Source organism: Euprymna scolopes, chromosome 36 (genome assembly GCF_053919585.1).
Source record: "Euprymna scolopes isolate OS-2025 chromosome 36, ASM5391958v1, whole genome shotgun sequence".
NCBI lineage: Eukaryota > Metazoa > Mollusca > Cephalopoda > Sepiida > Sepiolidae > Euprymna > Euprymna scolopes.
Window position 1 is genome coordinate 17,749,410 of NC_136517.1, and position 27,970 is coordinate 17,777,379.

Here is a 27,970-nt window from a genome sequence, read left to right on the forward strand (position 1 = left end):
TATGATAAAAATGCAAGTGTGCCTCAGGAGGTCGATCCTTGGACCTTTATTATTCTTAATATTTATAATTGACTTCCCTGATAAAATAATCTGAGATGGGTATATTTGCTGAGGGTATCACACTATAATATACATGACGGAAATGAATGAACACATGTCCAAGGCAATGGAAGAAAACCTAGAGGAAAACTTCCAGTCTGCAGTGGAATGGGGACAAAAATGGATGGTCACATTCAATGCTGCTAAGATTTAGCTTCTTTCTTTTAATAATTACAAAAAATCTTCTCAACCACCAATAGCTATGGCTAATGATACATTTGTGACACTTACGTCACCCGCGCGTCGTCCAGTGGTGGAATGACCCCGGTTGTCGGTTCTGGTGTTTCCTCGGCGAGGATGTCAACGGCTGGTTTCCTGAAACAGACTTGTCATGCAAAACAATTGAAAATACCAAGTCAATAGTGTTTCCTTTTGTTCAAAATTCCTTGTATTTCAATCACGGGTACAATCGTAGTTAGCTGTTTAGTTAGGGACTGGTCACTTGTTAACTGCGAGGTTTTCTCTTCTCTCTCCGACAAAAAACTCAATTATCTATGTGACAGGGTCAATCGATGGGGGAATCTTCGCTCGTCGGACCCAAGGAAGCAAAACTCTCTGTCTGTCAATCTCTCAAGGCTCGCTGCTTATATTGTGGGGGCGTGGACTGGGTCTCTTCCCGTTTCGGGTCGTTGGCCGATCAGAATTAAGGGCTCGCTGTCCGTCAAATCTTTGCCAGGCGGCCTATACACAAAAAAGGAGCTGTCTTTCTTCCTCTGTTGGCATTCGGGCATTCTCAATTTCGGCCGGCGCGGGCCTAATGGAACTTGACAGGTCGTAAAAACAGAAATGTCTTACCTAATTATTTTTGAGAGAACATAAAAACAGCTGAATCCGATTCCACAAAGGCCACGTGTCTTTTCAATAGGGGTCACTTATCGCCCAGAGGCCGTCGACACTGATCGCTGTCTACATCGGAATTTCATTGGTATCCTCGCCACCCACGGGCTCAGCGAGCGGCGCCGGCTGTCATGGCCAATTTAACGTTATCACGTTCTCCCGCCATAAGCTATGATCTTATCTTCTTTTCTGTCTTTACTTTTTCTTCCTTTCGTCGTTTACAACTGCCTTTTTTCCCTTTCTTTTTCCACGCCTGTTGTTCGGGCTCACCGCTACTCTTGGCCTTTTGGTCAGGATCAAAGTGCAGCATCTGTTCTCCGGATACTTCCTTCAAACTCCTTGGCTTAATGTTCACAGGGAACATAAGCTGGAACAGATACATCAAGGATATTGCCAAGGTTGCTGCAAAGAAGGTGGGCTCTCTCTACCGTACTAGAAAGTTACTTATGCCTGAGAGTATCCTGTACCTCTACAAGACAACCATTTGCCATGTATGGAATATTGTTGTCACATTTAGGCTGGAGCATCTGCTACTAGTCTCTCATCCTTAGACAGCATTCAAAAGAGAGTCGCCAACCTAATAGGCCTAACGCTGTCAAATAGGCTTCAAACTCTGTCCCATCGACGAAATGTTGCATCCGTCTGGCTGTTTTACAACTATTTTAATGGCAGGTGTTCTGATGAACTACAAGCCCTTGTCCCTCCTCTACGTAAATACCCCTCCCCCCCAACAAACCTGACAAGCAGCAAAGTCCCACCCCTATACAGTAGAAATCCCTAGATGTAAGAAAGCGTTCTACTCTAATAGTTTCTTCTCAAGGACTGTTAGACTTTGGAATTCCCTTCTGGGTTTCTGCTTCCCTGACGGTACTGACATGCAGAAGTTCAAGTAAACAGACATCTTGCTGCTCAACTCCCTACATAGTATCCCTGCAAATGATGTCCTAGATAGTAGCACTGACATCAAAGTGGCACTGTTCCTTGTTTGGGATGAAAATGTAATAATAAAATCAAAACAAACTTGTTCGATTTGTTTATATCGGTCATATCAAAAATTCAATACGAATTAAAAAATTTTTTTTTTTTTTACAATGTTTAGATTTCAACTTGCAATAATTTACTCCTCTCTATTGTATTAAAAACATTAAAAACACTTTATTGTATTAGTTAAAAACATTAAAAACACGAGTTATTATGCAGGATGAAGTTGTTTTGAAATAGAGCCGACAACATCTTTAAGATTGTTAGACATTCATCTGCAAACGCTCACCTCCACTTCTTGATGTTGAGGTTTCTAGAGAATCCTTCACCACAAGGAAGTCCAAGTCCAAAGTGTTTGCCGATGCTGCTGCTGTAGGGATGCAAAGTTGTTCAGATTCAAAAACGTGAACATGGTATTACAAATAGTAAGGAGTAATAAGAATGATAATAACAATAACGCTTATATCAATGATGTAAAAAAAAAAAAAAAAAAATGTCGCCATGTACACTTTGTTAATTAGAGTTGGGGCCCGTTTTTTTGTTGGTTACCCTGTATTAGTAACACAATCATAAAAATACTTTTTTTTTTTTTTTTTTTTAATTTTATGGTGATTATTCAAATAGGCACTCATGATGGCAATTAAAAGTAAGGTAAATACAGCAAAGTCTGTATGATGTACATACCAGTCATGGAACAAAGATGAAATATTCCAAAAATCACGTAAGTTGATTAAGTAGATTTTTTTTTTTTTTTTTTTTTTATTCAAGAAAATCAAATTTTACTCTATGTGGAGGAAAATGCAGTAATCATTAAGGAATCAAGGGCAGATAACCGACTTTCATTTCAATTTTCTTTTTCTTTTCGGATAATGTAGGGAAGGCAACAGAAACGTAAGATTTAAAACCAAACAATAATTTATTAACATAATGTGTACTATTATAAAATTTTCAAATTATGAAGGCATTTTTTTCAGAAAGGCCATTTTATATGTTAAAAACATTTTATATAAGTAAAAACATTTTATATAAGTAAAAAAGAAAATTTGAAGAATATTAAAATGGCTTTGGCCTTCACTTATCAGTAAAAAAAACGGTAAATTTGTTTTTCAAAAATTTAAAAAAAAAAAAAAAACGCTTGATCAATTTTTGTGATTTTTAGAATATACCATTTACATTCCCTAACAAAGAAGTACCGTCTATTTCAACGCATAAGGCGACCGTCAGATATGACGAGGTACAAAATTGGAACAAATTTTAATAAATTTATCATATATCGGTTGTATAAGACGACTGCTAAACCACAAAACAATGTTTGTTTAGCCTAGGCTAGAGATTGCAACATCCGGTATCTTATGAAATATTGGATTTTAAAGATGATTTTTTAACTTTAAGGGTCGTCTTACATGCCGAAATATACGGTACATGATAAACGTTTTTTTATTTTTATTTATCACCATAAGTGCCAATCAATAAGCATCAATTTCACATACAAAAAATTCAATTTCATTTTCAGGCAAAATTAAAAAAAAAAAAAAAAGAAAAAAAAAGTATCTTTTCATAAATTACATAGAAACATAAAATTTTGATTCAACAAATAAATTCTAATACTTTAATAGCAGACGTCTTTGATATTTTTGAAATTTCAAAACTTTAAAAATGTACATCGTATATCTATGACATATCTATACTTGCATATCATGCGACCCTTCAAATTTTATTTCCAAAATATTTAAATTACATCTTCTGTTATATCACACGAGTTCCATTTTTGGTAAACTAGGTTTAGGCACATATGTTTGTGAAAACAAATTTAAATATTTTTATGCTACTAAATGGATCATGATATCTTGCTTGCTTGTCATATTGCACACTTCATCTGTATGTAAATTTTTTTTTTTTACATGGTGGGAGGAAAAAGAAAAAACAAAGGAAGAACGTTCTAAATAATTAAAAAATGTGAGGTGGTTAATAAGATGAAGAGAACAGACAAGGGTTGGGGAAGAGAGAGAAGCAGAAGGTGGAATAGAGAAAGAGAGAAGCAGAAGGTGGAATAGAGAAAGAGAGAAGCAGAAGGTGGAATAGAGAAAGAGAGAAGCAGAAGGTGGAATAGAGAAAGAGAGAAGCAGAAGGTGGAATAGAGAAAGAGAGAAGCAGAAGGTGGAATAGAGAAAGAGAGAAGCAGAAGGTGGAATAGAGAAAGAGAGAAGCAGAAGGTGGAATAGAGAAAGAGAGAAGCAGAAGGTGGAATAGAGAAAGAGAGAAGCAGAAGGTGGAATAGAGAAAGAGAGAAGCAGAAGGTGGAATAGAGAAAGAGAGAAGCAGAAGGTGGAATAGAGAAAGAGAGAGAGCAAATAGGCAGGAGAGAGAGAGAGAGAGCAAATAGGCGGGAGAGAGAGAGAGAGAGCAAAGAGGCGGGAGAGAGAGAGAGAGCAAAGAGGCGGGAGAGAGAGAGAGAGCAAAGAGGCGGGAGAGAGAGAGAGAGCAAAGAGGCGGGAGAGAGAGAGAGAGCAAAGAGGCGGGAGAGAGAGAGAGAGCAAAGAGGCGGGAGAGAGAGAGAGAGCAAAGAGGCGGGAGAGAGAGAGAGAGCAAAGAGGCGGGAGAGAGAGAGAGAGCAAAGAGGCGGGAGAGAGAGAGAGAGCAAAGAGGCGGGAGAGAGAGAGAGAGCAAAGAGGCGGGAGAGAGAGAGAGAGCAAAGAGGCGGGAGAGAGAGAGAGAGCAAAGAGGCGGAAGAGAGAGAGAGAGCAAAGAGGCGGGAGAGAGAGAGAGAGAGCAAAGAGGCGGGAGAGAGAGAGAGAGCAAAGAGGCGGGAGAGAGAGAGAGAGCAAAGAGGCGGGAGAGAGAGAGAGAGCAAAGAGGCGGAAGAGAGAGAGAGAGCAAAGAGGCGGGAGAGAGAGAGAGAGAGAGCAAAGAGGCGGGAGAGAGAGAGAGAGAGAGCAAAGAGGCGGGAGAGAGAGAGAGAGAGAGCAAAGAGGCGGGAGAGAGAGAGAGAGAGAGAGCAAAGAGGCGGGAGAGAGAGAGAGAGAGAGCAAAGAGGCGGGAGAGAGAGAGAGAGAGAGCAAAGAGGCGGGAGAGAGAGAGAGAGAGCAAAGAGGCGGGAGAGAGAGAGAGAGCAAAGAGGCGGGAGAGAGAGCAAAGAGGCGGGAGAGAGAGAGAGAGAGAGCAAAGAGGCGGGAGAGAGAGAGAGAGCAAAGAGGCGGGAGAGAGAGAGAGAGAGAGCAAAGAGGCGGGAGAGAGAGCAAAGAGGCGGGAGAGAGAGAGAGAGAGAGCAAAGAGGCGGGAGAGAGAGAGAGAGAGCAAAGAGGCGGGAGAGAGAGAGCAAAGAGGCGGGAGAGAGAGAGAGAGCAAAGAGGCGGGAGAGAGAGAGAGCAAAGAGGCGGGAGAGAGAGAGAGCAAAGAGGCGGGAGAGAGAGAGAGAGAGCAAAGAGGCGGGAGAGAGAGAGAGAGAGCAAAGAGGCGGGAGAGAGAGAGAGAGCAAAGAGGCGGGAGAGAGAGAGAGAGCAAAGAGGCGAGAGAGAGAGAGCAAAGAGGCGGGAGAGAGAGAGAGAGCAAAGAGGCGGGAGAGAGAGAGAGAGCAAAGAGGCGGGAGAGAGAGAGAGAGCAAAGAGGCGGGAGAGAGAGAGAGAGCAAAGAGGCGGGAGAGAGAGAGAGAGCAAAGAGGCGGGAGAGAGAGAGAGAGCAAAGAGGCGGGAGAGAGAGAGAGAGCAAAGAGGCGGGAGAGAGAGAGAGAGCAAAGAGGCGGGAGAGAGAGAGAGCAAAGAGGCGGGAGAGAGAGAGAGAGCAAAGAGGCGGGAGAGAGAGAGAGAGCAAAGAGGCGGGAGAGAGAGAGAGAGAGCAAAGAGGCGGGAGAGAGAGAGAGAGAGAGCAAAGAGGCGGGAGAGAGAGAGAGAGAGAGCAAAGAGGCGGGAGAGAGAGAGAGCAAAGAGGCGGGAGAGAGAGAGAGCAAAGAGGCGGGAGAGAGAGAGAGCAAAGAGGCGGGAGAGAGAGAGAGCAAAGAGGCGGGAGAGAGAGAGAGCAAAGAGGCGGGAGAGAGAGAGAGAGAGAGAGAGAGAGAGAGAGAGAGAGAGAGAGAGAGAGAGCAAAGAGGCGGGAGAGAGAGAGAGAGAGAGAGCAAAGAGGCGGGAGAGAGAGAGAGAGCAAAGAGGCGGGAGAGAGAGAGAGAGCAAAGAGGCGGGAGAGAGAGAGAGAGCAAAGAGGCGGGAGAGAGAGAGAGAGCAAAGAGGCGGGAGAGAGAGAGAGAGAGCAAAGAGGCGGGAGAGAGAGAGAGAGAGCAAAGAGGCGGGAGAGAGAGAGAGAGAGCAAAGAGGCGGGAGAGAGAGAGAGAGAGCAAAGAGGCGGGAGAGAGAGAGAGAGAGAGAGCAAAGAGGCGGGAGAGAGAGAGAGAGAGCAAAGAGGCGGGAGAGAGAGAGAGAGAGCAAAGAGGCGGGAGAGAGAGAGAGAGAGAGCAAAGAGGCGGGAGAGAGAGAGAGAGAGCAAAGAGGCGGGAGAGAGAGAGAGAGAGAGCAAAGAGGCGGGAGAGAGAGAGAGAGAGCAAAGAGGCGGGAGAGAGAGAGAGAGAGAGCAAAGAGGCGGGAGAGAGAGAGAGAGAGCAAAGAGGCGGGAGAGAGAGAGAGAGAGAGCAAAGAGGCAGGAGAGAGAGAGCAAAGAGGCGGGAGAGAGAGAGAGAGCAAAGAGGCGGGAGAGAGAGAGAGAGCAAAGAGGCGGGAGAGAGAGGGAGAGCAAAGAGGCGGGAGAGAGAGAGAGAGCAAAGAGGCGGGAGAGAGAGAGAGCAAAGAGGCGGGAGAGAGAGAGAGCAAAGAGGCGGGAGAGAGAGAGAGCAAAGAGGCGGGAGAGAGAGAGAGCAAAGAGGCGGGAGAGAGAGAGAGCAAAGAGGCGGGAGAGAGAGAGAGCAAAGAGGCGGGAGAGAGAGAGAGAGAGCAAAGAGGCGGGAGAGAGAGAGAGAGAGCAAAGAGGCGGGAGAGAGAGAGAGAGAGCAAAGAGGCGGGAGAGAGAGAGAGAGAGCAAAGAGGCGGGAGAGAGAGAGAGAGAGCAAAGAGGCGGGAGAGAGAGGGAGAGAGAGAGCAAAGAGGCGGGAGAGAGAGGGAGAGCAAAGAGGCGGGAGAGAGAGAGAGAGCAAAGAGGCGGGAGAGAGAGAGAGCAAAGAGGCGGGAGAGAGAGAGAGCAAAGAGGCGGGAGAGAGAGAGAGAGCAAAGAGGCGGGAGAGAGAGAGAGAGCAAAGAGGCGGGAGAGAGAGAGAGAGCAAAGAGGCGGGAGAGAGAGAGAGAGCAAAGAGGCGGGAGAGAGAGAGAGAGCAAAGAGGCGGGAGAGAGAGAGAGAGCAAAGAGGCGGGAGAGAGAGAGAGAGCAAAGAGGCGGGAGAGAGAGAGAGAGCAAAGAGGCGGGAGAGAGAGAGAGAGCAAAGAGGCGGGAGAGAGAGAGAGAGCAAAGAGGCGGGAGAGAGAGAGAGAGCAAAGAGGCGGGAGAGAGAGAGAGAGCAAAGAGGCGGGAGAGAGAGAGAGAGCAAAGAGGCGGGAGAGAGAGAGAGAGCAAAGAGGCGGGAGAGAGAGAGAGAGCAAAGAGGCGGGAGAGAGAGAGAGAGAGAGCAAAGAGGCGGGAGAGAGAGAGAGAGAGAGCAAAGAGGCGGGAGAGAGAGAGAGAGCAAAGAGGCGGGAGAGAGAGAGAGAGAGAGCAAAGAGGCGGGAGAGAGAGAGCAAAGAGGCGGGAGAGAGAGAGAGAGCAAAGAGGCGGGAGAGAGAGAGAGAGCAAAGAGGCGGGAGAGAGAGAGAGAGCAAAGAGGCGGGAGAGAGAGGGAGAGCAAAGAGGCGGGAGAGAGAGAGAGAGCAAAGAGGCGGGAGAGAGAGAGAGCAAAGAGGCGGGAGAGAGAGAGAGCAAAGAGGCGGGAGAGAGAGAGAGCAAAGAGGCGGGAGAGAGAGAGAGAGAGCAAAGAGGCGGGAGAGAGAGAGAGCAAAGAGGCGGGAGAGAGAGAGAGCAAAGAGGCGGGAGAGAGAGAGAGAGCAAAGAGGCGGGAGAGAGAGAGAGAGCAAAGAGGCGAGAGAGAGAGAGCAAAGAGGCGGGAGAGAGAGAGAGAGCAAAGAGGCGGGAGAGAGAGAGAGAGCAAAGAGGCGGGAGAGAGAGAGAGAGCAAAGAGGCGGGAGAGAGAGAGAGAGCAAAGAGGCGGGAGAGAGAGAGAGAGCAAAGAGGCGGGAGAGAGAGAGAGAGCAAAGAGGCGGGAGAGAGAGAGAGAGCAAAGAGGCGGGAGAGAGAGAGAGAGCAAAGAGGCGGGAGAGAGAGAGAGAGCAAAGAGGCGGGAGAGAGAGAGAGAGCAAAGAGGCGGGAGAGAGAGAGAGAGCAAAGAGGCGGGAGAGAGAGAGAGAGCAAAGAGGCGGGAGAGAGAGAGAGAGCAAAGAGGCGGAAGAGAGAGAGAGAGCAAAGAGGCGGGAGAGAGAGAGAGAGAGCAAAGAGGCGGGAGAGAGAGAGAGAGCAAAGAGGCGGGAGAGAGAGAGAGAGCAAAGAGGCGGGAGAGAGAGAGAGCAAAGAGGCGGGAGAGAGAGAGAGCAAAGAGGCGGGAGAGAGAGAGAGCAAAGAGGCGGGAGAGAGAGAGAGAGAGAGCAAAGAGGCGGGAGAGAGAGAGAGAGCAAAGAGGCGGGAGAGAGAGAGAGAGCAAAGAGGCGGGAGAGAGAGAGAGAGAGCAAAGAGGCGGGAGAGAGAGAGAGAGAGCAAAGAGGCGGGAGAGAGAGAGAGAGCAAAGAGGCGGGAGAGAGAGAGAGAGAGCAAAGAGGCGGGAGAGAGAGAGAGAGAGCAAAGAGGCGGGAGAGAGAGAGAGAGAGCAAAGAGGCGGGAGAGAGAGAGAGAGAGAGAGCAAAGAGGCGGGAGAGAGAGAGAGAGAGCAAAGAGGCGGGAGAGAGAGAGAGAGAGCAAAGAGGCGGGAGAGAGAGAGAGAGAGCAAAGAGGCGGGAGAGAGAGAGAGAGAGCAAAGAGGCGGGAGAGAGAGAGAGAGAGCAAAGAGGCGGGAGAGAGAGAGAGAGAGCAAAGAGGCGGGAGAGAGAGAGAGAGAGAGCAAAGAGGCGGGAGAGAGAGAGAGAGAGCAAAGAGGCGGGAGAGAGAGAGAGAGAGAGCAAAGAGGCGGGAGAGAGAGAGCAAAGAGGCGGGAGAGAGAGAGAGAGCAAAGAGGCGGGAGAGAGAGAGAGAGCAAAGAGGCGGGAGAGAGAGGGAGAGCAAAGAGGCGGGAGAGAGAGAGAGAGCAAAGAGGCGGGAGAGAGAGAGAGCAAAGAGGCGGGAGAGAGAGAGAGCAAAGAGGCGGGAGAGAGAGAGAGCAAAGAGGCGGGAGAGAGAGAGAGCAAAGAGGCGGGAGAGAGAGAGAGCAAAGAGGCGGGAGAGAGAGAGAGCAAAGAGGTGGGAGAGAGAGAGAGCAAAGAGGCGGGAGAGAGAGAGAGCAAAGAGGCGGGAGAGAGAGAGAGCAAAGAGGCGGGAGAGAGAGAGAGCAAAGAGGCGGGAGAGAGAGAGAGCAAAGAGGCGGGAGAGAGAGAGAGAGCAAAGAGGCGGGAGAGAGAGAGAGAGCAAAGAGGCGGGAGAGAGAGAGAGAGCAAAGAGGCGGGAGAGAGAGAGAGCAAAGAGGCGGGAGAGAGAGCAAAGAGGCGGGAGAGAGAGAGCAAAGAGGCGGGAGAGAGAGAGAGAGAGCAAAGAGGTGGGAGAGAGAGAGAGAGCAAAGTGCAACAAGAGTAAGAGGGGGTGGAGAAAGGAACTTGTATTATGATATCACAATGTATTCTGATTTTGTTAAATCCTTAGACTTTGTAATCCTTATAAAATATGATTATCAACCAATGTAGACAAATTATATATCTATTAATAACACTGGTCTAACATAATGTAAAATTTTTGTCTGCAAAAGTTGCATGATACGCAAGTATGACTGGTAGATCTTAAAATTTGCAACAATGAAAAAAAATCATTTAGTGAATTGAACATATTTTTTGGGTAATTAATTTTAAATGATGAAAAGATTTAAAAATATTTCATGGCTAAAAATATCATTGTAATAATGATGCAACTACTTAGGTGTTGCAACAGTTACCCCCTCTCCAGCCCATGCAAGAATGAGACAGGACACAAAAGCAAACGCTCTCCTTCCCCCACCTGTTCTCAGGATACAAGTGCCCCAAAGGAATCATGACACTTCAGTCGTGTAAAAATGATGTGGAGGCGCAGCAAAGCAATTAGAAATTCAAACAGCAATTTGTTACAAGCAGCAAACAGTCCCCAAACAAGAAGCGTCCAATTCTCGCCCCAAAAAATTGAGAATCGTAGTATCAATTCTTATCTAAACAATTCTGAAAATGTATTGGAATTTTTAGCAAATATGTCCACACGTTAAATTCAATAATGTTGCTGAATAATAAAAAAAATGGTGAAAAAAATTAAAATCAAATTGATAAAAAATGACCAAATATAATGACATCCAACCAGGAAGGAGGCTGCTTGAGAGCCTTAAAAAAAAAAAGTCGCAATCATTCTGACAAATTAGGCTCTTTGTTAGAATGAGGCATGGCCTATCTTCCCAGGCATTATCTCCTTTTCCTCTACTCTTTTTACTCCCAAACAAAGCACATTACTATTAGGGGCTACTAGTTGGATTGTATTTAACTGTGGAGAATTGAGCAGAGGGATGTCAGTTCAGATTACATTTAAGAACGTTGGAATAAGAAAAAAATACAAGAAAAGAACGCGGGACGGAATTCGTTGTCCTATATTCAACAAACAAGGCCAAGCACTGAATCCCTGATTGTATCTCTGTGCATGACTGCATGGCTAATAGTCAAAAGAATGTAAAAGTCAGGCAATGGGCAGAGCCTACATACTCCTTAAGCCATTTAGGTTTGCAAACTGGATAATTTATTCAAGTTATCGACTAGGACTAAGAAGGCCTCCTTCTTCCAGAAGTTTGGTGCCATGACGCGTGAGGTCAGTGGCATAAGTTTTACATCAGCATTTTGTTCTCCTAGATGGATGACTCGACAAGTTCTGCTGGTCCATCACACCAGGAAGGGGTAACCCTACAAGGTAAATCCTTCAACATATCAAGAGAAAAATTACATATAATTTAGCTTTTAAGACAAATGAAAAAAAAAAGTCACATGTGCCAAGAAAAAGTCACATGTGCCAATGAAGAAAAAAATGTCACATGTGCCAATGAAGAAAAAATGTCACACGTGCCAATGAAGATAAAATGTCACACGTGCCAATGAAGAAAAAATGTCACACGTGCCAATGAAGAAAAAATGTCACACGTGCCAATGAAGAAAAAATGTCACATGCCAATGAAGAAAAAATGTCACGTGCCAATGAAGAAAAAATGTCACGTGCCAATGAAGAAAAAATGTCACGTGCCAATGAAGAAAAAATGTCACGTGCCAATGAAGAAAAAATGTCACGTGCCAATGAAGAAAAAATGTCACGTGCCAATGAAGAAAATGTCATATACCTATGAAAAAATGTCACATTCGCCAATAAAAATGCTACATTTGCAATTAAGTCACTTGTGCAAATGAAAAATGTCAATGTATAATGAAAAAATGTCACAATATATTAATGAAAAATGTCACAGTGCATAAATGAAAAATGTCACAGTGCATAAATGAAAAATGTCACAGTGCATAAATGAAAAATGTCACAGTGCATAAATGAAAAATGTCACAGTGCATAAATGAAAAATGTCACAGTGCATAAATGAAAAATGTCACGGTGCATAAATGAAAAATGTCACGGTGCATAAATGAAAAATGTCACGGTGCATAAATGAAAAATGTCACGGTGCATAAATGAAAAATGTCACGGTGCATAAATGAAAAATGTCACGGTGCATAAATGAAAAATGTCACGGTGCATAAATGAAAAATGTCACGGTGCATAAATGAAAAATGTCACGGTGCATAAATGAAAAATGTCACAGTGCATAAATGAAAAATGTCACAGTGCATAAATAAATGAAAAAAGGTAAAATTGCAGGAACAAAGCAAAATGGTGTTAATGTTATCAGCAAACTAAGTAGAAGCATGAAAAAGCTGGGTTTGTGAAGATTTTATGAATATGAAAGCTGGATGAATTTAAAAATAAAAAATATTAAATGCTGATATTAAGGAGGAGAAGGAATCAAGTTTGAAAAAAAAAGGAGATAATGAGACAACCTTTGGCATTGAATCAATACAGACTAGAAACTAATGCGTTCCAATGGCTTAAGAGCACACATGGACTAAAATATGCTTCACTTTAGTTGGTAATCATTCAAAATCAAAAGTACATTTTGATCACCAATGTAAAAGTTTTAAAATTTCTTGATTAATTTAAGCATTACTATCGTTTACTCAATTATTACTTTAATTATCGATAAATAAGAAGAAGTCAAATATTGGTTTACATCATGACCTTTTGAACTGGGAAATAAAAGATGTTAAACTGCCTAAAATTATTTTTTAGATTTTAGAATTAAATTTTAAAAACAAATCTTATTACAATTCAATTGTGCTTCCAAACAGAAGGAAGACAAGCATGTGCCTCTGTCATATCAAAGATCATTTTTTTTTTAATATGAATATTATTACCGAATTCACTCACCTTTCAACTCCTTAAAAAAAAAAAAAATGTCGGTCGTTGAACCATTTATTATTCTTAAAATTCAGATTGAGTAGAAAAAAAAAAAAAAAACTTGAAATCCTGACTACTAAGCTTTTTAATTTAAACATTTTTAAATAATCAGACCCCCCCCCCCCAAAAAAAAACATTTGTGTACATGTAAAGAGAACGGTTAACAGTGATGTACTAACTTCTTTAATGGTTTTGAAAACAGTAAACCTATTCATACCAGAGAAAAAAAAAAAATCACTCTTTTTTTCGCTTGTAATGGTCAGCTACACACCCTAAACAGTTGCAATTCTACACTTTATATAAGAAACACACACCAGAAAAGTAAACCTGGTGTCTCTGCGAGAGGCTCTGTTCCGATGCTAAATTTCTGCTCCCCCTAAAAGTTGAGCGAAACATTTTTGCGATATGATTGCAAGGACTATTTGGGATCAAATTAATTCATTTCACATTTTTATTCAAACTATTATCATCTCTGTTATGTTTATTTTTTGACTGTTTCAGCAGATACACTTGGAGAAAGCCAGAGGACGTATTATATATTCATAGTCATATTTTCCCCAGATTCCATGCGGTTGATAATTTGTGTATCCTGCATGATGTGACAGTTTTTCCAATAACCATGTTCCCCCTCCGTAACAGTTGACCCATTAAACATGTGTCTCTGCTGACAATTTGCATGCCCCCCCCCTCTCCCGTAGCAAGTTGCCCATTAAACATGTGCCCTCTTCCCCGAGGCAGTTTGCCCTATAAACATGTAACCCCCTCCCCGTGGCAGTTTGCACTATAAACATGTAACCCTCTCCCCGTGGCAGTTTGCCCTATAAACATGTAACCCTCTTCCCGTGGCAGTTTACCCATTAAACATGTAACCCTCTCCCCGTGGCAGTTTACCTATTAAACATGTAACCCTCTCCCCGTGGCAGTTTACCTATTAAACATGTAACCCTCTCCCCGTGGCAGTTTACCCATTAAACATGTAACCCTCTCCCCGTGGCAGTTTACCCAGTTTGCTCATTAAACATGTAACCCACTATGGCAGTTTTGTTTATGTAAACTGGAATGAGTCTCCTAGAAAAATATGCAAGAATTTTTTAAAGATCAACTGCTCAAACTTACTCTGAATTCTATTAAAAAGAACAAAAAAATCAGGACATGCTAACTATTGTTGTGTTATTGCAATATTTAAATACCCCCCCCCCCAAAAAAAAAATTGCTACTGTGGAATCAAAATGTTCAATGTTAAATTGAATTCTTAAGATAATACTTCATTTCTTTTTTTTGTTTTCTCCCTCAATTTATGTAAACACTAAGCTTCAACTTCAAATCACAACCCATAATTAATATGTTGTATTTCCAGGGTATTTTTCCCCATTCATCCCAAAACTTAAAGAACGACAGGAGCCTTCTATCATGTCTGAAAGTGACACAAAATTCAATGAGTGAGATTGAATATGCGCCGCTATACAACTCATGCTCTCTACTGATTCAAGTTATAACAACAAGACTATTTCCAGCACCCTCAAAACGCAAATCCCGATTACAGGAATGTACACAGGGTGATGAAAAGTTTTCGGCCACAGTTATGGTCTTTGCTGTGTGTTAAGTTTTGAGACATTTGTGTTGAACAAAGATGGCGGCTTAATTCAGATCAGTAACCAAGATGGCGACCAAGAATCAAATGCGGTCCGTTGCATAGTTAACCTCTTAAGTTCTGAGATATTATGTTGAATAAAGATGGTGGCGTAGTTCACATCAGTAACCAAGATGGTGGCGTAGTTCAGATCAGTAACCAAGATGGCGGCGAAGAATTAAATGCGGTCTGTGACGTAGCAAATGGCAAACTGATTGAATCCAAAATTTGACGATTTTTATAATAATTTTGCGACGTTTTGATTGGTTGTTTAGCACAGCTGTTGGTTATAAAAATGATTGGCGAATCCATTCCTCTCATACCCCCATTACAAGTCAAAAACTTTTTACATTGTAGTTTCAAGTGAGGGCCTCATCATGCCACTTCACAGCTTGAAAGTCAACACCAAAGTGTAGCTGGATGTGCTGAAGAGTATAATGATCCCCTGATGCAATCAGGTGGCCGCTGGCAGAACCTGGGTGTGGCAGGACTCGGTGCCGGCCCACAAGTCCAAAGAGACCCAGGCTTGGCTTCAGAAGGAGTTTTTTTTTTTACTTTTTTTTTTTAAAAAAAAAATAGGCATAACCACTTATCAAGGCCCAGAAACCACTTGAGGATATGACTTTATACTTTGGTACCCTTTTCCCACTAGCCTCTTCCCCCGACCTGAACCCGCTGGACTGCTTCTCTACTAGTAGAGATGTAGTTATTATAGATGCTTTGGTAGAGAGAACATGGCAGAAAATCCCAAAAGACATCTGCACCTGAAACTGCTTTTGATCCTTCCATTTCTGCACATGTTGAATAATCCATCACATACGTTAGTGTCACAGCAGGACAGAGCCTTCACACAACATTTCTTCCTTACGACAGACATAATTCATATGGATTTTTCTTGTGTTCATTTTTGTTTTCTTTTAATTCTTTTGGTAGCAGAGTGCATTAATTACATTGTGAGATTATTATAGAAAATTAATTACATTGTGAAGAATATTATAGAAAAGCTTCAATTTTGTTTTAGAACCGTCCCATTTGAGGGTTCCTGATAAGGTACAGAAACATATCTAATTTGATTGCACCTCTCTCTCTCACAGACGTGATGTTGCTAGTCTCAGTCTTTTCTCTAAGTACTATTATTGCATATGTTCTTCAGAATTGTCTAATCTATTCCCTGCTTCCTTTTTTCCAGTTCATTTCACTTGTTGGTCTAGTAGTCTCCATCGCTTCATTGTTTTCATACCTCATTGTAATAGTTTTCTATTTTAGTAGCGTCTTTCCAAGAGTCATAGGCTCGTCGAACTCTGTTCCTGCTGACTGTTTTTACAACCATGGTATCATTCCCCGATCAAAAGACAGCCTTCGCGTCATTCCCCGATCAAAAGGCAGCCTTTGCGTTTTTCCCCGATCAAAAGAGAGCCTTTGTGTCTTTCACAATCAAAAGACCTGTTATTTTGTTCCCAATGAAAAGAGAGCCGTCGTGCCGTTCCCATCCAAAAGAGAGCCGTCCTGCCGTTCCCATTCAAAAGAGAGCCGTCGTGCCGTTCCCATTCAAAAGAGAGCCGTCGTGCCGTTCCCATTCAAAAGAGAGCCGTCCTGCCGTTCCCATTCAAAAGAGAGCCGTCCTGCCGTTCCCATTCAAAAGAGAGCCGTCCTGCCGTTCCCATTCAAAAGAGAGCCGTCCTGCCGTTCCCATTCAAAAGAGAGCCGTCCTGCCGTTCCCATTCAAAAGAGAGCCGTCGTGCCGTTCCCATTCAAAAGAGAGCCGTCGTGCCGTTCCCATTCAAAAGAGAGCCGTCGTGCCGTTCCCATTCAAAAGAGAGCCGTCGTGCCGTTCCCATTCAAAAGAGAGCCGTCGTGCCGTTCCCATTCAAAAGAGAGCCGTCGTGCCGTTCCCATTCAAAAGAGAGCCGTCCTACCATTCCCATTCAAAAGAGAGCCGTCGTGCTGTTCCCATTCAAAAGAGAGCCGTCGTGCTGTTCCCATTCAAAAGAGAGCCGTCGTGCCGTTCCCATTCAAAAGAGAGCCGTCGTGCTGTTCCCATTCAAAAGAGAGCCGTCGTGCCGTTCCCATTCAAAAGAGAGCCGTCCTGCCGTTCCCATTCAAAAGAGAGCCGTCCTGCTGTTCCCATTCAAAAGAGAGCCGTCGTGCCGTTCCCATTCAAAAAAGCCATCATATCATTCCTAATCAAAAGAGAGCCATTGTGTGGTTCCCAATAAAAAAAGAACCTTCGGGGCGCCTTTGACTATGGCTGATTCATTTATTTTTATTTAGAAAGTTCTCTAAGCTGATTGTTGAACAAAAAGAAAGTTGTATTATGCAAAGATTTTATTTAATAAATTAAAAATCAAATTTTAAAATTTGGAAAAATTTTTTAATTTTGATGACAGTATCTCAGTGACAAGTTCCAAAGGTAAGTTTTGGTTGGCCTTTTTTTGTTTTATGGCATATTAACCAGTTTTAGGTTCTTTAATGCTGAATTTAATAATTTGGGGAAAAGATTTTGCACTTCAAATTCTTTATATTTTCAATTCATTGTGTTTGGTTTGATCACTTTTTAGAAAAACATTTTTGTTTTTGACTTTGCAGAACATGATTGAGTTTTGCAAAGGGAAAGGGAAAAAAACAAAAACTATTACACTAATGTTTTAGGTCAGGAAGCCTGTATCTTTAGGTAACCTGATATGATAACACCCGATGTCCCAACATGTAGTACCACTTTGGGCCAAAGTAAACCTGGAAGCAATGGTAACTAAGAGTCAACTCCACTATACCCACAGTCCCCAAATGGGGCCTCATCACTAGATGAGTTTTAAAGTCATACAAAGGACCACAAAGGTAATTTAATAAAATGTTAAACCATACAAATTTTAGAAGAAACAGTTAAAAAAATTGTTTTCATTTCATTATCATTAGTCAGCAAAAATGAATTAAAATAATGTGTATATTCAACACCTCTTCTTTGCTTGACTTGGAAAAGAATGTGACGTTTAATATGCCAAAATAGTAAACAGTTAAAAAAAATTTTTTTTTTTTTAATTTCTAAAGGAAATTAAAAAAAAATATAAGAGAAAACTTTTGGTTGGACGTTTAACCAAGAGGTGGCCAAAACCAACACATCCTTAAAAAACAAAACAAAACAAAACAAAAAAAATATGAAAAATAAGCACTCGACTTTTTATAACCTCTGAAAGGAATGTATTTAATATGACTGTATCAGAAAACAAATGTTTTTCATAAAAAAAATTACGTTTAACAAGTTGCAATAACTAGCAAACTGTTTAAATAATAATAATAATAATAAAAGGTGGCATTTCACATTTTGCAATAACTAGCAAATTGTTTAAATACCCCCCCCCCTACACCAAAAAAAAAAAAAAAAAAAAAAAATGAAAAATTTTTTTTGAAGGAAATTAAAAAGAAAAAAGTATAGAATAAAACCTTTGGTTGAACGTCTAACCCAGAGGTGGCCCAAGCCAACACATCCTTAAAAAATAAATAATTTTTTTTTTTAAATAAGCACTTGGTTTTTTATGACCTCTGAAAGGCATGTATTTAGTATGACACTATCAGTATCAGAATAAAAATACTTTCCATTAAAAAAAAATTACAAATTAAAAAGTTTTTGTTTTTTTTTAAATTAGGTGTTCAAAATGTTATCAAAGATAAAGACTTAAAAAAAAAAAGAAAATCAATGTTTTTTAAAAATAAAACAAACCATGCATCGAGCAATGCAAAACAACAGACTCAAGAAAAACAAAAAAAAAAAAAAACAATGAATTGCATAAAAAGTAGTCATTCAACTACGATAAAAAAAATAAAACTACACAGGAAAGAGCGAAATGCAAGGCAAGAATGGTTGACATTCGAATATAGGTAACATGCATCGGAAATCTTTGAAGAACCGTGAGATACAGAAGACAGAACATAGAAGAACAGAATTAAGAAAATGGGAAAGACAGAAATAAAAACTGCAATACTTGATAAAAGTTATATTTTTATTATTTAAAATTTAGATACGTATTACAAACAAAGCCATCCCTATAAGAGGCCGAGCGATCTAGCTTTCGGGGTCTTTTATTAAAATTAAGATTTCCAGTTAGCAGATATCCTTTTATCGCTCTTATTGAAAAAACAAAAATTCATTCAGAAAAGAAATTCTTAACCATCAGATTCATTTCATATTCTGTATTAACATTTGGATGATAAGTTTGTAAATACAAGTTTCCAGACTTTTTTTGTACAGGCATTTAAAATTGTCGTAGACTCTTGAAAATTCAGTATGTTATTTCTATGCATACTCTGAGATGACTGACAAATTTTTATGATTTCGGGTTCAAATGAACAGTTACAGCAGGAATGGGAATACACCCTACTAAAGTCCGATTGTCACAGCTGGTGAATTTCAAAACGCAATCTGGACATGAGGATACTTTAGATTGGTTATTTTTGTTTTATGGCAAATCAACCCTTTTCAGGTCATTTAATGCCAAATCCAGTTATTTTGAAGAAAAGTTTTAATAGAATATATTTGTTTTTTTCAAGTCGATTTCTATTTAATCCATAGTTGGGACCCTAACAGGTACTACCACTTCGGGTCAGAGTGGACCTGGGAACAAATGGTAATTAAGGGGTGGCTCCACACTCCTCAAAACCCGCAAGCTGGGGCCCTCACCATCAGATATAGTTTAAGGTTATATCCAGGATCGACACTTTAGAAGAATGATATGTAATAAAATTTTGTTTTAAACTTGGAAAAAAATGTCACAAAAATGTATGGAATGCTTAAAACTGCTTTTGGACAATCTTGCATGATCAGACATCAGTTTTTGAGTGGCATAATAGATTCAAGGAAGGCAGAAAGTCTGTGAGGGATGATGAGATATGTGAGAGGAGTAAGGAAGTCAGAACACCAGAGTTGATTGACCAATTAAAAAAAATGCCCATACAAAGAAAGTCTGAAAACTTATTGAAGCCACCTCGTATGGTAAGTCTAAATTCAATTTTGTTGAGAACTATTTTTCACCATTATTATTTAAAAAAAAAAAACAAAAAAAAACATTAAAACACTAATTCATAGTACTCTTATTTCTTAAACCACATTTGTTAGTTTTATTTAAATATAATGGTTTGGAGACAAGTGAAAATGCAGATTTTTTTTTTTTTTTTAAATAAACATTGATTTAAATCAAAATTTTCGCCCCACATAAGTCTTCATCAGGAAAATATTTTGCTTTTCTTTATGCGGCATGTTCTCACTTAGGTGTAATCTTTTATTCTTATTGAAGACTGAGATTTTTACAAATCAAATTCCAGTAGTCCTGTGCTCCATTTTTTTTTTTTACTTCGATTTTTTTATTAGTTTTGTTCAAGCTGGGGATGCATCATCCTACCAGATGTCAAAAATTCACTCACTATCTTATATATTCCAACCGAGAGATATTTTTAAGATGCTGACTGTTCCTGTAAGTGTAATTCTTTGAATTTCTCTTACACTTGGTACACCGCATATATTTGCCAGGTCTAGTGTGCACATGTGAGTTAGTAGGGAAAGTATTTCTCCTGTTTAAAAGTATTGAAATTTGAAAAACATAACGGCTTAGAGATCAGTCAAAATGCAGAGTTTTTAAAAAAATAAATAAATAAACAGTAAAATTTAAATTTTCGACTCGGAGTCTTCAGCAAAATTGAGACAATACTTTTTAATATTTCAGAAAAGTTTCATGTCATAATCTTTTTCAGATTTTCTTTTCATTGTGATAACATTGTTTATTCTAGAAAGAGGTTTTTTTTTTTTTTCAATTTTATTTAAAAAAAAAGGTGTTAAAAACTTGTATCATACAAGACCTCAGCTGAAATAAATTTGATTGGTTAGAATTCACTTTCAAGATTAAATTTTCTCAATGGGTGTCATTTGTTAAAAGATATCTGTTGCATGATGGGAAACCTTGCTTTTAGTAAAAGACTTCAAATATTAGATCACTTGGCTCGTTATAGTCTTAATTATATTACATTATAAAGACAGATGATCAAATTTAAAAAAAGCTTTTTTTTTTTTTTTTTTTTTTTTTTTTTTTTTTTTTTTTTAAATATTATAGGAATATTTCTGTAGAAGATAAATGCAAAAAGATATACCGACGTGATACTATCAAAACAATATCGGGAACTTTTGAAAGACTTTAAAAAATTACAAATTTAAAATCTTCAAGGGACAGGACAGAATGAAACAAAAACAAAAAAGCACACAGACAAAAATAGAATGAAGAAAGGTGAAAGTTCGTTTAACCATTTAAACAAAATTGTGTAGTTGCCATCCGGACAGGAAGTAGGTCAAGTGAAAGAGAAACGTTTTTATCTGTTGATATTTATGCAACTTTCACAAAAAAAAAAAAAAAAAAAAAATACTTATCTCCTATAATCTTTAGAATTTATACGATTCTAATTTGTTGGAAACCAGGGGTTCACAAAAGAATCCGACCTAGTTTACAAAATCTAAAGAGAAGCGTTTAATTCAATCATCCATCCAAAAGTCCTCTGAAAAACTGTCACGTAGAGCAAAGAAGTAAAAGTCATTTCCATTTCTCCTAAACATCCAACAATTATGTTTATTGTTCACGATTAAAAACGATCTGCATGATTTTTTTTTTTTTACAATTGTCTATAGCCTATATAAACTCTTAACAGGAACACTGTCAAAAGCAGTTATTCCTGAGATCCGTCTACGAGATTTCCTTATAGCATCCAAGCCGAGAAATCTACCCCACAGCCATGCGTTCCTGTAAACTTCATGGGGGCTGCTCCGGCAACAGAAAATGTTCAGCTATCCGTCATATATGAGGCAAACTCACAGCAGATTCGCCCAGTAAGCCAACCAAGATATGGAGGAATGACTTCAAACGGGACCGGAACTCCATTTAACATTAAATGGAGAATATTGGAGCATTCGATAGCATCTTCCCCAAGTTCTTATAGATGTAACCCATGTACAAAAGAGAAGTTGAAAAAATTACAAGCAATCTCATCTTCAATAAGTATAAAATTTGAATTACACCTCCACAGAATATATATATATATATATATATAAGAAAAAAGGCCCATCTATAAACGTGCACTGACAGATCCGTGTGAGTGCTCTTCACATGTTCCTGGACTGCCCAATTTTAGCTGGCATCTGTCATTATTACCTATAAGTCTGCAATTAATGTCAACACACAATCAAAGTTGAGATATCTCCACCTAATGAATAACCCGGATGTTTCAATTAAATATAGATAGCTCTAAATATAATAGACATTAAATCTTCAATCAGCATGATAACCAATTTTTGTGGATGCTACTATGCATACTTTTTCTGACACTATTACACTTCTAAATACTCCCCCATCTCCCTACACATCTAGTATCTGCGACCACATCTAGAGACTAGGATTTGTCCTCTTGAGATTTACAAACCATTTCTAGCTAGTGTGTATGGTCAATAACCTTAAATTTGCTATACCACCTCTACAATGTATAAAACCCATTTATTGCAAGTCAGATTCACCTAGGTGATTGACCCATATTTTAGAAACCTGTATTATTTAAATACTACGTTCAAAGTAAAATAATTTCAAAATGGTTGTAAACCGATTTGCTATAAACTTATTTTTTTTTATTATTTTGGAATTAAAAACACATTAAGCTCTGTTTCAGCGTCAAAAGAACATACAGCTTCTATTTTCTTAGCAAGTTTAAAACTGAATTCAATTGTTGAAGTTTTTAATGGGTATTACTTTCAAGTTAATTTTAAATAATTTATATATATATATATATATATATATATATATATAATTTTAGTCATTCAATGAATTTAAAAATTTATGACGTGAAATGTTTGAGTTTTAGATCAAAAGATTTTTATTATTCTATGTAAGACAAAGAATACATTAGGAATATTTTAACTCCTTATCCTATAGAATTTCGATGTCTAAATGTCTTTGAAAGCAGTGTGATTACTCAAAATACAGTTTGGATCATTTTACCACACTGCTTTCAAAGACATTCACTTCGGATTTTGCCATGCAATTTGGATGTGAATTTCTATATCTTTTTCTTTAACTTCCCTTACTCTATGACTTTTAATTACTCAATTTTTAATTTTGATTTTCCATGTCTTATTGATTTAAGCAAATAAGGCGTAAACCATTATAACTATTTGCTAATATTTTCTCCTCTGAAGAGATGGTAGACATCGAAATCCTATAGGATAAGAAGTTATAATATTTCAAATGTATTCTTTGTCTTGCATAGAATAATAAAAATCTTTTGATCTGAAACTCAAATGTTTCACGTCATAAATTTTTAAATTCATTGAATGACTAAAATTTGATTTATTTGCTCTATCTTGTATATCGAGCAATTCTTATTTAGGTGGGATAGTACTTATAGAATATTACTGCCAGTAATATATTGTAAATCTTATAATTACAGGTTTCCATACCAGTTGATTGTTAGATAATTTTTTTCTGAAGAATTATATATATATATATATATATATATATATATATATATATATATTCAAGGAAATTTTGAAATACTTTCAGATTACAGATAGTATAATACTGTAAACTTAAAGTCCAAATAAATATTAGTATCAATATTTATAAGACAATCCTAACCAGATAAAAAGTGCTCAATTTTCGAGATAGAGCAAAAGTATGAAAAAAAAAACTGGAATTAGATTTTGGAAATTAAAAATTTACAAATTTATTATTCAACAAGGAACAAAGATTTAAAGTTTTTTTCCCCCTCTTATTCCATGGAGTTTCAAATAAATGGCTCATGTCCTCAGAGAAAACATAGTTAGCAAAACAATATCGAAATTTTTGTATTCCTTGTCGAATAATAAATTTGTCATTAATTCCAAATTTTTATTTATACACTCGCACACTATAAAAATATTGCCACTGAAATATAGTTTTCATGACTTATGTTCTCTTACAAGGATTTAAACATATAATGTTGCTAAACCTTACACCTAGAATCCTCATTCTAATTTTGATCAAAATCTATGGGATGGAACGATAAAATTGTCGCCATAGAAAAAACAACACGATTCCATTTCCATTTGATGATTTAAAAAATTTTTTTTTTATTGCAGACCATCTACTAGTTGGTCAGTTGTGTACAAATCCCAAGACCGATAGGAGCCTTTTATCATGTCTGAAAGTGATACAGTGTTCAACGAGCGAGATTAGAGATGCGCCGCTGTACAACTCCTGCTCTCTACCGATCCAAGTTATGACAACAGGCCCATTACCAGCACCCTAAAAATGTATCGCTGGATTGCCACAAATAACAGGGACATGCCCAAGGTGATGAAAACAAAATTTCCAGCCACAGTTATGGTCTTTGGTTTGGTTTCAAGTGAGGGCCACATCATGCCACCTCACATCTTCAAAGTCAGCTTGAAAGTCAACACTAAAGTGTACCTGGATGTGCTGAAGAGTATGGTGATCTCCTGGTGCAATCAGGTGGCCGCTAGGAGAACCTGGGTGTAGCAGCAGGACTCGGTATTGGCCCACAAGTCGAAAGAGAGCCAGGCTTAGCTTCAGAAGGAGTGCTACGACTTTGTACCCTTCTCTAACTGCCCCCCTCCTCCTCCCCCGACCTGAACCTGCTGGACAACTTTGTTTGATCATATATTGAAAATATCATCAACATGATCTCCCATAACACCAAAGCCAGCCTGATTGCCACCATCCGCCGAGTATACGTCAGGCTCTCACCAACGCTTGTGGAAATAGCATGCTCCCAGTTCCAGACCCGTATCGAAGTGATGATTGAGGCTGAAGGCGGCTACATTAAATAGATGTCAGCTTTACTACATAATCAAGTTAGCTGAATTGATTTTTTCAAGAAAAACATTTAAAATAAAGCTGTAGTGTTGTTTTCTTTAGGGCGACAACTTTATCATTCCACCTTGTATTACATTATTTTGATTCTACAGAATTAAAAAAATTAAAGCTTAAAGAGTCTTAAAAAAAAAAAAAGAAATTGAAATTCAGTGAATTGCCTAACTCATGTCCAACAACTAATTCGATGCAAATCTGAAATGTTTGAATTTTCAAAGGTCGTGCCCATATTATGCCTCTTAAAACATTCAAAATACTCCAAAAAGCAATTAAATCTAAGGAATATTTATTAATTGATAATAAAATGATACATTCATGAGAAACACGTCTGGCTGAAAACACGATCAATAATTTCCCCCACTCTTTTTCTGTGCCTAAACCTAAACGTAGATTCCATGAACAAAGCTTCTTTCTTAGAACTGCACACACCTGTGGAACTCTCTTCCGTTTACCTGCTTTCCAGCTAACTATATTCATCTTCAAGTCCAATGTAAATAAGTTCTTGATGAGCAGTTCCCCTTAAGTAGTCAAATTTACTAAATTTAAACTCCTAACAATTACTATGATATTGTTCTTTTGACCACTGTACACTCTTTAACCCTTATCCTCGAATGGCCTCTGGGCCTTGATAAGTGGTGATTCCTTTGTAAAAAAAAAAAGAAAAAAAAAAAAAAAAACTGGAGAAATAATTCAAATGAGACCTTTTGCAAGTTTACTATACAAGTGATGCTTCGTATTACTTAGATTTTTCCAACTACTGTTCTCATCTCGAGTGTAATTTTTACGCTTTGGCTGATGTTACCTCTGACCTTCAGGTGTAATTTGTTGCACTCTGGAATCTATCTGTTGAACTCATGAATCTGTACAGAATTTCAAACGGAACCCAATAATAATAATATTAATAAATCATAATAATATTAATAATGATAATAAATCATAATAATGATAATGATGAGCAATATACAAAAGGATTTGCCAAGTGGATTGAGAAAATTGGGATCCATCGCAATGTTGGAGTACTTTAAAAAACTGCCTTGTTGGAAACAGCCAGAATCTTGCGGAAAGTACTGATAGTCTATGTTTATTTATTATGATCTGCTTATCAGTATAAAATCGGCAATACTAACAGCCAAACACAAAATGTGAAGAAGAAGAGGAGGAGGAGGAGGAGGAGGAGGAGGATGAGGATAATGATGATAATAATAATAATAATCCACAAGGGTAACATGCTTTCATTCCATCAGCCATTACTGGGTCAAACTCATAAGTAATTTACAATTGTACTTTAAGTGCTGCCAGCATAGAGGATTGAACCTTCAACCTAAAGGAGAGTATAATTTTACAACTGAATTTTACCCAGTAGTAGGTTAAATAAATGGTTCCGTTCAAAATTCCATGCAGTTTCCAGAGTTCAACAGAAATATTTCAGAGTTCGCAAAAAAAAAAAAAAACACCTGAAGAAGGTTGGAGGTTACATCGACTGAAACGTTGTGAAAACAACATTCAAGCTGAGAACAGTAGTCCGAAGAATCAAAATAATACAAATAATCCTTATTTTAAAAAATTTCGAAACGAATAAGTGACACTATTTGCAAATTAAGTTGAAACCCTCCCCTCCCCAAGAAAAAACAAAACAATGTAACACAAGTGATCTGTGTTTAGTATTTGTTTATATATATATATATATATATATATATAATAAATGACAAAATTATATTCCAAAATTCATGATGTTGACCATCTTATTATTTATTCCTTTAATTCAGTTGACATTTACAATTCTTGACAAAATGGAAACATATTAAAGGTATTTGCAGCTTCTCTTCCAATTTTCAGATTTTAATCATGTCAAATCACACTTTATTTTCTTTTGATGGATTGATTTTTGCTATTTCTTCTGATGAGTTAAGGGCATAATAGATTCACTGTTTGATATAATAATTAAGTGATTGATTTTGCGCTACGAAACAGACACTGTCAAGAATTGGAAATGTAAACTGAATCAAAGGAATAAATAATAAGATGGTCAACATCATGAATTTTGGAAAATAGTTTTTTGTCATTTATTCACTATATTGCTCTGTAGTTACATTGAGCTTCTTAAATAAGGATTGGTATATATTATAAGAAAATATATTTCTACAGAAATATATATACATGTATATACATACATACACACGTATTATCCTTCTACCACCACCTCCACCACTACCATATTCCCTTCCGAATTCCAAATAAGAAAAAAAGTGAAGGAATCGAAAATCAAATCCATTACAACAAAAAATTTAAAAAAAATTTAAAAAAAAAAAGAAAAAGATGCAAGAAATCAGTGAGAAATAATTAAATTTCCATGTGACGGATAACATTTTCATTATTTTCTTACGTTTTGCTTTTAAAAATTCAGTTTGACAATGAAACAAATGAAACGAAAAAAAAAAACAGAACGAAAGATTTGCATACGCAAGACAGTACAATCACCAATTGACGCGAACCACCACACAAAGAATGCAGTTTATATGTAGACCATTATTATTTTTTTATCTTGATTCATATTACAAATGTGCCTTTTTGTCAACATTTCATCAGTTTTTGCTTCTTATGATCCTTGATAATGGCATCAAATTATTAGGTTCTTCTTTACAATAAGACTAAGATCGTTTGCTTTAACAACTACAAAAAACCTTCTCAACTACCGATTGCCATGACAAATAACACCCTACCCGAGAGTCCATCTTTCAAACTCTTTGGCCTTACAATCATAGGCAACATGAATTAGAGCAAATACATTGAAGACATTGCCAAGGCTGCTGCAAAGAGGGCAGGCTCCCTCTACTATGCTAGAAAATTACTCACACCAGAGAACATCCTATATCTTTACAAAGCCACAATTTGCCCTTGCATGGAATATTGTTGCCACATCTGGGCTGGTGTATCTACCACTTGCCTGTCTCTCTCTCTCTCTCTCTCTCTATATATATATATATATATATATGTATATACTTCAGACAGAATCTAAAAAAAAGTCTGAAACCTAATAGGTTCCACACTATCAGCCAAGCTTCAACCTCTGTTCCATCGCCACATCCCTGTGCTTGTTTTACATGTACTTTAATGGAAAGTGTTCTGATGAACTCGTAGCACTTGTGTCCTCTCAACATACATATTCGCAACTTGCTCGACAAGCAACAAAATTCCACCCCTTTATTGTTAAAGTTCCTAGATGCCGGAAAACCTTCTACTCTAACAATTTCTTCCTTCGGACTGCTAACCTTTGGAATTCCCTCCCTGTTTTCTACTGCTAACTGTATTAAAATGCAAAAGTTTAAATGTAATGTGAACAGTCATCTCCTTACTTAACTCCCCTCAGTCCACTGTTAGACAGGATCCCAAATAGTAGTCATTCTAACTGGCAACTGGTGTGAAGATGAAAAAAAAAAAAAAACTTAAAAAAAAAACTATTAAACCAATAAAATCTTTGAACGTAGGTCAATATCAATAATAAAAAAAAAAATATTTTTTGCATTTTTTTTTAAATTCGACTTGAAACATTATGATGTTGGGGCAGAATTATTTGAGTTATCTTCCTTGGCCTTACACTGGCCAATTAGAAAATGCACTCTTCTGTCCAGAAGAGAAGAAAACTTATTTAATCCATGAGCAGAATTTAGAACAAAATGTATTCTCTTTCTGCTATGTCTTTCAAAGCCATCGGACGTGCTCCAACCAGCTGTACATTTTTGCATAGCTTTATAAACCCTGATGCCGTTTCAATGAGGTGACTTTTTTTTTTTTTGTTATCCTTTTCATCCAATCAAGGCATATTGCCATTTGGAACATAAGGGGCTACTATTTGAGATCATGTCTGACAAGGGTATGTGGGGAGTTGAGCAGCGAGATGCCTATTCACATTACATTTA

At 38.7% G+C, this 27,970-nt stretch overlaps 1 protein-coding gene across 7 annotated transcripts in view; it reads right to left on the bottom strand.

Annotated features, from left to right (window-relative positions):
* Positions 1–27,970, bottom strand: part of LOC145260367 (uncharacterized) — a 341,973-nt gene that overhangs the window by 5,601 nt on the left and 308,402 nt on the right. For 6 of the 7 annotated variants that reach the window (XM_080118307.1, XM_080118301.1, XM_080118306.1 and 3 more), the window contains one exon: positions 2,207–2,287. In XM_080118307.1, the coding sequence (XP_079974433.1) occupies positions 2,243–2,287 (45 nt within the window). In that variant the 3' untranslated portion in view covers positions 2,207–2,242. Of the gene's footprint in view, positions 1–2,206; positions 2,288–27,970 lie in introns of those variants that run through there. The other variant, XR_013864279.1, reaches the window with a different exon arrangement.